An 11,672-nucleotide genomic window follows, 5' to 3' on the forward strand; every position below is an offset into this window, starting at 1 on the left:
AAGAAGGGCGAGAGGACTAACATTTTAGCCTTCTGTGTCAAAGGATGTTGAGAGAGTAGTTTCATCTTGTTCTGTATATAATAGTCCTAAGCTACATCAACAGAAAGAACCACTTCATCTAAACTAGATTCCTGAACTACCTTGGTCAACAGTAGGTACAGACATTTTTGAATGGAATGGCCAACATAACTTGGTGTTAGTAGACTCTTATTCAAATTGGTTCGAGATTGACCTACTTCCTAATCTAGTGTCCAGTACTGTCATTATGAAGTTGAAGCGTCATTTTGCAGTCCATGGTAGTCGACACAAAGTTATTTCTGATAATGGTACACAGTTTACAAGCCAGCTGTTCAAGAGATTTGCTGAAGTGTGGGACTTATTCATGTTATGAGTAGCCTTGAGTACCCACACTCAAATGGTTTGGCAGAACGTGCAGTTCACAGTGAAAAACAGTTATAAGAAAAGTCAAAACGAGACAACAGCAATGTTTTTCTGAATCTCAGAAATGTTCCTCGTGATAAATATCTTGATTTACCTGCACTAAGGCTTTTGTTGAGACAAACCAGAACCACACTACCATTTCGTAGGAATCTGTTGGTTCCCTGTGCTCAGAACAACAAAGCAGTGAGAGCTCAACGTATGAAAAGGTGTTTGACCCAGAAGTCCTATTATGATAAGTCCAGCAAACCACTCAATCCATTACAAGAAGCAGAGATTGTGAGGATGCAGACGTCCAAAGGTTTTGGTCGGATTGAAGTCATGAAAAGTGTATGTCCAGAGCTGAAATCATACATTGTGGAATCACAAGGAGAAGAATTTAGGTGGAATCGGAAATATTTGGTACCAGTGTCCGAGTCTATATTGCAGCATCTTGCCTGTGAATAAGATTCCTGAGACAATTCCCAAAACTCCTGAAACAGATAGTTCACCAATAACTGTCCCTTTTGCTAATCCCAGTCCTAATTGCTCTATCGCTAGATCAGGTCACATTTCCCGACCATGTTACAGATACACGGCAACTTGGACATGAAAGTTGTTTATTTCTCAGTGTCTGTATAACTGCATGTATTTTTCAAGCGTCTTTTTATTGTGGGCAATCCATTAAAGAGGGAGGATATAGATCAGTATGTACGAATAGGTTCATAGGTTTATACTAGGCTATCTGCCCTAGGGCATTTATAATCCTAGCCAGAGTGTGTTTGGCTTTCGCCACCCATTTTAAATTAATTTTGCTATGCGTTTTTTGAGGTTAGTATACTATGCCTCTGTCTAACAGTGACACAGAAGTGATAGCCGGGGTAAACCTACGATCTCCCATCCACTCATCAAGATTCCTCTTGAAGAGAGTCAATGTGGGACTCTGCCTAACCTGGACCGGGATTTTATTCCAGAGTGAAGGGAGCCTCTGGGTTATGAATCTGTCCCTCCAGCATGTCCTATTTATTTCAGTGCTGAGGTTCAAGTCTCTCGAGGGCGTAGCTCGATGGGATTTGGATTTTCTGAGGTGCAGCATGTCCATTAATTCTGGGTTGGACATGGCTTTATACGTCAGACACAGATCGCCTCTGAGCAGGCGGTATGCCACTGAGTAGAGCTGGAGTTTCTTTAACCGGGCAGCATATGGCATCTGTTTGAGCCCTTTGATCCTCTTGGTGAGGTACTTTTGGGGTCTTTCCAGTTGCTGCAGGTGTCTGGTAAGGTACATCCCAAAAGGGGCATTGTACTCAATTATGGGCCTGATGAGGGATGAGTAAAGAGGTACGATGACCTCCCCTGATCTAGATGTGAATCCCTTCATGATTAGGTGGGCTATATAAAATGTTTTTCTAACCACTTTGGCCACGTGGTTGTCAAAGAGATTGCTATCAACTTGGGTCCCCAGGTCCCTAATGACTTCTTCTGTACTTAATGGATTACCACCTATGTGGTAATTTGTGGGCACTTTGTTTTTGCCAAAGGGATGACTATACACTTTTTGGCGTTTAGCTTGAGGCCATGGCTCTGGCACCAGTTGTCTGTTTCTATGAGGCCCTTTTGGAGGATGCTTGTGTCGGCTGGAGAGTTGATTATGGTACCCAGTTTGCAGTCATCTGCGAACTTGGTCAGCCACAGTCCTTCTGTGTTGGCCTGTACCGCCGAGAAATATATACCGAACAAGAGAGGTCCCAGGACTGAGCCTTGTGGGACGCCACTTGTAACTGGTTTGGAGTCTGACATGGCTCCAGCAATTCTAACCATGTGGGTTCTGTCCTTGAGCCAGTTTGCAACCCATCTAGTGACATAGGGGTTTATATTTAAGCTGGTGAGCTTATCTATAATGCCCGAGTGGGGTATTGTATCGAAGGCTTTTGCGAGGTCCAGGTAGGCTGTGTGGACCACCTTCCCTCGGCAATGGCCTTGGTGACTGTTTCAAAGAAATCGACCAGGTTTAAGAGGCAGGATCTGCCCTTAACAAAGCCAAACTGTGTAGGATCCAGTGTCTGTAGGTCCCCAATATCTTTATTTATGAGGTCCATGATGATCCTTTCCATAGCTTTGCAGACCAAGCTAGTCAGGCTTATGGGGCGATAGTTTCCAGGATCCGTTGAGGCACCACCTTTGTGGAGAGGGACCACTGTTGCTGTACGCCACTATTTGGGTACATATCCTGTAGTAAGGCTAAGATTGAACAGTAGTTTTATGTTTGGGTTTAGCTCTTCTTGGAGTTCATGTAGGACGCAGCCCGGGACACCATCTGGTCCCATTGATGCTGTGTTTTTTGTTTGGAGAGGGCGGCTCTTACCTGAGCATCTGAGATGTCAGGGGGGCAGCACTCTGTTGGGATAGATATTTGCCCTTTTGGTGGGGGGAGAAGTTTGCACTGAACCTGTCAGCTAGGATGTTGGCAATTTCTGTGGGCTCGGTGTATTTTTTGTCATTTTGGACTAATTCTGAGCATATCTGGGAATTCCCACCCAGGTTCCTAACATAACTAAAGAAAGCCTTGTGATTATCCTTAGTGTCCTGTGCAATTTTTCTCTCGAAGCTGGCCTTAGACGATTTTATGAGTGCCCGTAGTTTTTTGCTAATACTGATCAGAGATGCCTTCCCTTTTTGGGATTTTGCTCTATCATGTAGTAGCTTCCTCCTTCTATTGTATAGTTTGTTTATGGCTGGGGTCCACCAGACAGGACGTCTGCCTTTGGAGGATTGGGTCTTGGTTTTATTTGGGATTGCATGATCCATGCATTCCTGAAGGTGTTCATAGAATGCGTTTATAAAGGATTCTGCGGTCTGGGCCGTATTTTCCACAGGCCCGGGGGCTTTGAAGGATTTCGCCTCGGTTTTGAGGCGTGTGAAGTTTGCTTTAGAGAAGTTTTTTACTGTGGTTTTCTGGGCAGGGGTGGGGTCGGGATGTGAATATCCAGTGAGATTAGTTTATGGTCTGATCTTACCAGTGAGGGTTACACTTCTGGTCTGGAGCATAGTGTCCCCATGTTGGTGATGATCAGGTCCAGTATGTTTTCCCCTCTTGTGGGAGTGGTAACAAGTTGTTCCATAGCATTTGAGTTTATAAATTCTAGGAACCTTTGGGCTAGGGTGTTGGAGCTAGAGTAATGCTCCCAGTCTATGTTTGGGTAGTTGAAGTCGCCCAATATAATGGTGTTTGGAGAGACCTTCATATTTTCCAGTATTCTCAGGAAGGCCAAGTGGGGTTCCTGTGTTTGGGAGGGTGGTCTGTAGCAGGCTATAAACTGGAAGGCAGTTTTACCCACAGTTAGTTGCACATGGATAGTCTCTGATGCGTCGTGCTGTGCCACCAACCTGGAGGTGTGGGTATCTTTGACGAATATTGATACTCCCCCTCCTTTTGTGGTTTGGTCCAAGTTTTGGGGCTGAAAAGCATGGTATGAGGTATAACCTGGTAGTGCTGGGGTGCTCTCGGGAGCCTTGAACCAGGTTTCTGTTACTGCACAGATATTGATGTTCTCCATGCTAAGGAGAGTTTCGAAAAGGTGCATCTTGAGGTTTAGACTTGTGGCGTTGAGTAGCATTACTCTTAGTTTCTTATCCCTTGTGATACCTATGGAGGTGGGTTTGTCTTTTGAGCCTTGCCTAAAAAAGGCACTATGGGGTTAGCAAGAGCCTTTGCCAATATCTGAAAGCCCAGGGGTGACAGGTGCAAGCCGTCCCTAGCGAAGCATCGTGGCTTGTTGAGCATGTCATCCCAGGCTTACAGGCATTGGATCCCCTTTGAATGACACCAACACTTAAGCCAATTGTTGAAATTGATCATCTTGTCTTCATATTGTGGCATCATTCTTGGTGAGGGTAAGATGCTACTCAAGGTCAGGGTCATACCGCCTGGGCTACATGCTCAGAGAGCTCCTCTATGTCTCTTTTCATGTAGTCCAGGGAGGTACGTCTCAGGTCATTCACACCAGCATGGACAATGACTGAGTCATATTTGTACTTGCCTTGGAGTGACCTGAGTGCTTGTGTTATGTGGCGGATCCTAGCGCCCGACAGGCAGCTCACCGTGACCCTCTCCTTGTTCAGCCTGGTGAGCGGGACGTCAGTGTGCCTGACGATAGAGTCACCTATTACAAGTGTATCAGGTGTGTTGTTTAGCCTTAAGGGCTGTGACTGTTCGGCACACTGGCTTTGTGAGTTGTGTTGCACGTGTTTTGTTTTGGGGTAGCGGTTGCTTGGGTGTCTGCTTTGGAGGTCTCTGCTGCTTAGGCAGATTTTTATTTAGAGCCTCCGAGTATGTTTTTGTGTGTTTATGTGTTTGGTTTGTTGTCGTGGTAGGTCTATGTGAGACTGGAATTGTAGTGAGTGTGGTTTCCTTCTCCTCCTGACTGGTTACGCCAGTACTGAGTTGAGAGAGCTTAGCCTCCAGTTTGGCTATATGGTTGCATCTCTCACATGTGTTGGAATTTGTTGGGAGGAGGAGAGGGTTGTCTGTGTACATGAGGCAGTTGTAACATTGCCTCAAGATTCCCAGATTCACCTGCTGGACTGGAGAGGAGATTGACAACTGACCTTTGGACATGCTAGAATAGTATTGGGAATTCCTTTATAATTGCAAAAAGGGCCAATGGGGAACAAGGTACTCAAGGGGAGTTTGTGAGGGTGTAGTGCTTTTAATTTTTTTAGAGCTGACTTATATAATTGCTTTAGTGAGCAAGTGCCAGGTAACTTAAATGCAATGTGTTACAGGTAACCTAAATGCAAAAACGACAAACAGTAACTTTCTTACAAGTGAAACAAGGAAATAAGTACAGTAAGCAATGCAGATATCACTAGGGATCCACAGAAGTGCTAAGAGGCTGCGTTTTAGGTGGAATTAGCGTTTCAGGGAAATAAACAAACAACAAGCATACAAATAAAGCTAGATTCAGCTTTAAAAAGCTTGCCATGGACTTGAACATGTGTATAAATACAGAGCATGGGCAAGCTACAGTGCCATTTTGTAAAGAGCTGTTGAGATGTAAGCATGCATGTATGTAATGGTCTGTCTGTTAATCAGTTTGTTTATATTTTATGTTGCTACTTTCCATCCTGATGTGTTTCTATATAATAGAGCATATAAATGAACTACCCCACCTGTTTGTCTTGAATCATAACATAGGACGAGCGACACCTTGAATCAAGCCATCAGTCTCCCAGTTTTTATTTCCAGAGCCAAAAAGCAAGGGAGAACAGATTCTACATACATTGGATGTGCACAGTCAGATCAGGTGCGAATTTGACAGAACCAAGTCCTTTAGGAAGGTTGAAAAGCTGTATGTTTCCTAAGCTACGACTAAGAAAGGCCAAAGTATGTTTAAACAGACTATATCCAGGTAATAGTCCCCTGCTTTTTTTTTTTTTTTGCTATTCCAACCATGGCATATCTGTTCCAGGCAAAGTTCTACTATTCTACCAGGGTCTTAACTGGCATACTGGAAAGGGGTGGACTTTAGAAGTATTCTAGGGGCAACAATTAGTTCCTCTCTTCATGCCTTCACAGAGCACTACAAATTGGATTCGTTTTCTAGGTCCAGGACAAGCTTTGCGAGAACTTTCTCCAGGATCTCCTGGACCCTTATCCTTCTTCCTGCCAGGCAGGGTATTCTGTGGGAATCTACCTATAGGCTACTGCAGCATTGAGAACGAAGAACATAATACTGGTGTTTAAGTCCTACTTACCCATAAAGTACAGTTGTGTACACTTACCATAAATGTAGATGTTCGAGTGTATTCACTGTTGCAGTCATTACTTTTGGGTTATCTTCTTGCAGTAGCCCTCAGTCGGCCCAATTAACAAAGTCTTGGGTCATGCGTCAGTTGCTGTCCCTTCTTCCATGACGTCAGGTCGTCAGGGGTATAAAACATGCAGCCGATGCCATTACATAAGTTTTTCTTGCCCCAGATGTCAGGTGCCCCCCTAATGGGAAGCAATCAAATCTATAAATACGAGGATATAGCTCCAACAAAAAAGCAAATACACCAAAAGCTTTTAGAGCATAGTAAGTTAGAGTAGAGGTATAGCCAAAAGAAGAAAGGGGGCTGGAGGGAGGGTAACCAGGACTGCAACAGTGAATACACTCGAACATGTACATTTATGGTAAGTGTACATAACTGTACTATATTCTTCGTGTTTCACCATTGCAGTCATTGCATTTGGGTAGATTCCCAAAGCTAAGGTTGGGAGGAGGAATTTAAATAGAATTAGGACCAGCTATAAGGCCTTGCAAGACTGCAGTGGCAAAACCAGCTCTGGATTTAGAGAAAATTGGCAAATGATAGTGCTTGGTGAAAGTATGTACAGAACTCCAGGTAGCAGCTTCTAGGATGTCCCTAGTAGGTACGCCCCTGAGAAAGGCTGTAGAGGTAGGTGCAGCCCTGGTTGAATGGGGTCTGATGCCCTGTGGGATAGGTTTTCCATGGTGCTTATAGCAGAAATGAATGCAGTGGCCTATCCATTTTGAAATGGTTTGTTTTGAAATAGCTTTCCCCTCTGTCCCTGCAGCAAATGCCACCAGCAGTTGTTCAGATTTCTTTTGAGGTTTAGTCCTGTCCAAGTAGAATCTAAGCTGTCTGTGCACATCTAAAGAGTGCAGTATTCGTTCCCCTTTGTTCCGTGGGTTAGGAAAGAAGGTAGGCAAATGAATGAACTGATTAAGAGCCACACTGGATACCACCTTGGGCATGAAGGAAGGATTGGTTCTGAGGGACACCCTGTCCGCATGAAAGATGATGAAAGGTTCCACTGCCATAAGGACCTGTAATTAAGATACCCTTCTTGCAGAAATGATTGCCAAAAGGAAAGCTGTTTTCCAGGAAAGAAATTTTAAATCTGCAGTAGCAGCTGGCTCGAAAGGAGGAAGAGTGAGTTTCTCCTAGACAAAGTTAAGATCCCAGGCTGGAGTTGGAGCTCACCTGGGTGGCCTTAAATTTTTGGCCCTTCTGAGGAGCTGCTTGAGCAGTGGGTGAGAGAAGAGGGGAGGCTCTGTGCTATAATGAGCTGAAATGGCTGAGGCATGAATTTTGATGGAGGAAAAAGTCAAGCCCTTATGAAGCATCTCAGTCAAGTATTGCAGAATCGGAGGTAAATTGGGCACTGCTGCGTTCATTCCTTGAGATTGGTTCCAGGCACAGAATCTTTTCCATTTTGCAGCATAAGATTTTCTAGTACTAGGCCTCCCTGCCTCTAAAATGATGTCCATCACTGATTTACTGAGGGGATGGTAAAGGAGAGATTAGGTAATTAGCCAGGCTGTTAGGTTCAGGGTTTGCAGCTGAGGGTGCAGAATCTGGTTCTCCTGCTGAGACAACAGGGAAGGAGTCTGAGGCAGGTGCCATGGAGCCAAGCATGACACACTGCGCAAGAGTGGGTACCAGTGTTGATGAGGCCAGTCTGGTTCGATTAAAATCGTCCTTGGCTTGTCCTGTTTGATCTTTAGTAGTACCTTGGAGAGCAGAGGCAGAGGAGGAAAGGCATAAGCTGATAGATTTTTCCAGCTGAAGGATAGAGCATCAACTTTCCAAGCTAGCTTGTGGGGAATCCTTGTGCAAAATTTGTCCAGTTGATGGTTCTGGGGAGAGGCAAACAGGTCTATATCTGGGCTTCCCCATTTGCTTGAAAATCCTTGGTTCCTGTTTCCACTTGTGTGGGTCCATGAGGTTTCTGCTTAGTCCATCTGCCAGTGTATTTAGTTTTCCTGGCAGGAATTGAGCTTGTAGATTCACTTGGTAGCTCAAGGCTGTGTTCCACATTACCATGGCTAGTCTGCAGAGGGGGTAAGAATGTGTACCCCCTTGCTTGTTTATGTACCACATGACAGTGGTGTTGTCCGTCTTTACCATTAGTTGTCCTGGAAAAATGTGGTCCTTGAAGGCTGTCAGAGCATTCTATACAGCTAACATTTCCTTTTGATTTATGTGTAGGTGCATTTGATTTGGGTTCCATTTGCCCTGAATGCACTTCCCTGCCAGGTGAGCCACCCCATGCATAGTCTGATGCATCTGTTGTTAAGATTTGCGTGGCAGGGGGTAATGTGAATGGTAGTTTCCTGTTTTGGTGGCAGGCCTCTGCCCACCAAAGGAACTCTAGGCGTAGGCAAGGTATGATAGGAATCCTTGCTTCTAGATCCTGTGAATGTTGACACCATAGGCTTTTGAGATACCATTGTAGTTTCCTCATATGCAGCCTTGCATATGGAATTAGAAGAATGCAGGACGCCATGAACCCCAAGGATTGCAGGGTTTGCCTTGCAGATAGCTGTTTTTTTTGTGGCCACTTGTTTGACGTAAGTTGTCAAATTCATCCATTTCTCTGGCGTGAGGAAAGCCATCTGGGAAGTTGTATTCAGGCTTACTCCCATGAATGTAATTTGTTGACAGGGTACCAGGTGGGATTTCTTTTTGTTTATGGTGAACCCCAGACAAGTCAATACCCTTTGAACAAAAGCCAGATAATTCAAAATAATTCCTTGCTTTCAGCCTGAATTAGACAATTGTCCAGGTATGGGTATATTTGAATATTTCTTTGCCTGCAAAATGCAATGTGACTGGAACTAGGCACTTTGTGAATACCCTGGGTGCAGTAGATAAGCCAAAGGGCAGTGCAGAGAACTGATAGTGCATGTAGCCTGCTTTGAAGCATAGGTATCTTCTGGAAAACTCCCTGATAGGGATGTGCAGGTATGTTTTTAAGTCTAGTGTTGCCAACCATGTATCCTTGCCTAGCATAGGAAGCAGCTGGTGAAGAGTCAGCATTTTGAATTTTGGAATCACCAGAAAGGTGGTTAGAATATAAAGGTCCAGGATAGGACGCCATGTATTGCATTTTCTGGGTACCAGAAAATGTCTCGAATAGAAACCTTGTCCCTTTTCCTCTTCTATTACCAACTGAATAGGCCCATGTTTAAGAGAGAGGGTACTTGATTTTGGGCCTCTGCCCACTGATTTGGGGGTAGATCTGGCCACCTGCTTGGTGTTGGTAACATATGGAAATGAAATTTGTGTACTTGGAACACTATATTTAAAACCCATTTGTCCTGGGTAATGAGTTTCCAGTTTTTGGCCTGCTGACCAATCTTTCCGCCTAAAGGAGCATTCAGTTGGGAAGTGCTTGGTAGTTTTAAAAGCAAGTCATTGAGACAGTTTTCCATAGGGGGAAGTCTTACTACTTCCAGGTTTGGGTGCGGAAACCCCACATTGCCTAGTCTTGTGTGTCCCTTGGGACTGAAACCTGGGGTTTCTGCTGTGTTTGGGTTTGGCTTGCGAAGACCTGGGAGGTGCTGGAAAGGAACAGTTTTTTGAGGGCCAGTGCCTACTAAATCTAGGAGGCTGAACTTGCAAGAAATCTTTAACAGTTTGCATAGATTTAGCTTTGTCTTCCATCTTTTTAAAAACTTCCTCAGCCTTGTTGCCAAACAGGCGGTCCTGATTTAAGGGAGCATCCAACAATTTAGCTTTAACATGATCAGGCAAACCTTGCTCCTTAAATCAGAAATGTAATGACTGCAACAGTGAAACATGAAGAACATCAGTAGATGTTCGAATTTCTCCCCTGATGCAGTATCTGCAGCCATCCAGCATCTCCCTTTGTATGTAGTTAAGGTAGGACACAGTTTCATTTGGTAAGATTTTTGTTTGGATGATTTTTATAGTAATAATTAATTGATGGTTGTTGGATCAGGATGTGTCTGCCTTCCTTTCTCAGGGTAGTAAATCTTGAAAACTCTGATATACTTTCTTTCCAAAAAGGGTGCAGCCTGTCAGCAGCCAAAGTGAGTGAGAGGGTTTTGAAAGTTGGTCGTGTGCTATGTCCTCGGCAGGACAGTACCCATAGGCTACTGTAGCAGAGAAGAAATTCAAACATCTAATGTTATGGGTTAGTAGGACTTGCACAATTGTACTTTACCCACTGCAAAAGGCCCTTTCTGCACAGATTATTTGATATGGTGAGCACACGCATCTCTGATTTTCAGATCTGCAGAAAACGTCATCAGTAACTTCATTTGTTCAATACTGGATAGCAAATGAGTTGTGACATGTTTAATAGTTTGCAGCTATTAGTTACAGCAAAATTATTTCTTCTGCTGTAACTCATGCAAGGGAGCAAAAACCCTGCATGAGTAAATTTAGATGTATCTAATAAAATTACTGTTTTCCTTATTGCAAGAAAATTGTCATTATATCACTCTAATTTCCGTGTGTATGTTGTAACAATGCTTAACTGTATGTATAAATGTATTTCTTTTAGGTGGAATCCCCTGTGATCTGTAAAATTCTGGATACTGCAGATGAAAACGGGCTGCTTTCCATTCCCAGCTGAAGTCACACAAAACAGCAGCAAAAGAAAATGGAATTTGATCTGTATGTATTTATTGAGGCTGTTAATTATCTATTGGATTTATATTTTTCTTGACTGACTGAACAAAACTGAAAAATAAGTGTGACACAAGTGCTAACATTTTCCAGCTAGCATTGCAAAAAATGTATGCGTACAATAATTGGAGGCCAAGGATCATCGAGAAACATCTTGTTTGCTTCACAGCCCTTTTCTTGAGCTTGGCTGACATTCTTACCCGTTAATGGATCTGGAGGAGTCTGTAATATTTCAAACCAGAATTTAACCATCATCAGTGATACTGAATTGGAACACTCTGAACAGACATTTATGAATGTACAGTTATTACTGAAAAAAAATATTAAGGTAACAGTTGTAAATATATTTTTTTCATTTGGATATTGCTGTACCTCTTATTTAACACGTTGAACATTTGTTCCTCTGGGTTTTTACTGAACATGCAACTCCTGAGTAATCTGTACATTATCTTTAATCCAGTGGGCAAAAAATAAAACCGTTTTTCAAATACTTTGGAATTATGGGTTGATCTTAATGCTGCTGTGACCAAAATGTTTTACTTAAACACCCAACAAATGTAGTTTTCTTGGGCATTTGTAACCTAATCTAACATCACACTGTCTTTGATGGGCCCTGTAGCCCATTTCTTCCTATTTACAATTCAAAATCTGGCATTTTCTCCAGAAGATCCTATTTTGTAGGTAAGCATTCTCAACACTGGTGTACACTGTGATGGTATGCAGCTGTCCTTCTTCATCATTCACAGCCTGGCATTCTTCTCAGAAAATCACGTGCTGTAGTCATGCACCTGCTACATAAGGGTAACTAG

The 11,672-nt window shown here is 43.4% G+C and overlaps 1 protein-coding gene across 1 annotated transcript in view; it reads left to right on the forward strand.

Annotated features, from left to right (window-relative positions):
* The window catches only part of ERLEC1 (endoplasmic reticulum lectin 1), a 1,331,813-nt gene extending 1,320,460 nt beyond the window's left edge, over window positions 1-11,353 (forward strand). Inside the window, exon 15 of the mRNA XM_044055082.1 lies at window positions 10,739-11,353. Coding sequence (XP_043911017.1) covers window positions 10,739-10,810 — 72 coding nt within the window. The 3' untranslated portion in view covers window positions 10,811-11,353. The remainder of the gene's footprint in view (window positions 1-10,738) is intronic.
* Window positions 11,354-11,672: the final 319 nt, after the last annotated feature.

Source organism: Protopterus annectens, chromosome 1.part2, assembly GCF_019279795.1.
Source record: "Protopterus annectens isolate FY-2018-M chromosome 1.part2, PAN1.0, whole genome shotgun sequence".
NCBI lineage: Eukaryota > Metazoa > Chordata > Ceratodontiformes > Protopteridae > Protopterus > Protopterus annectens.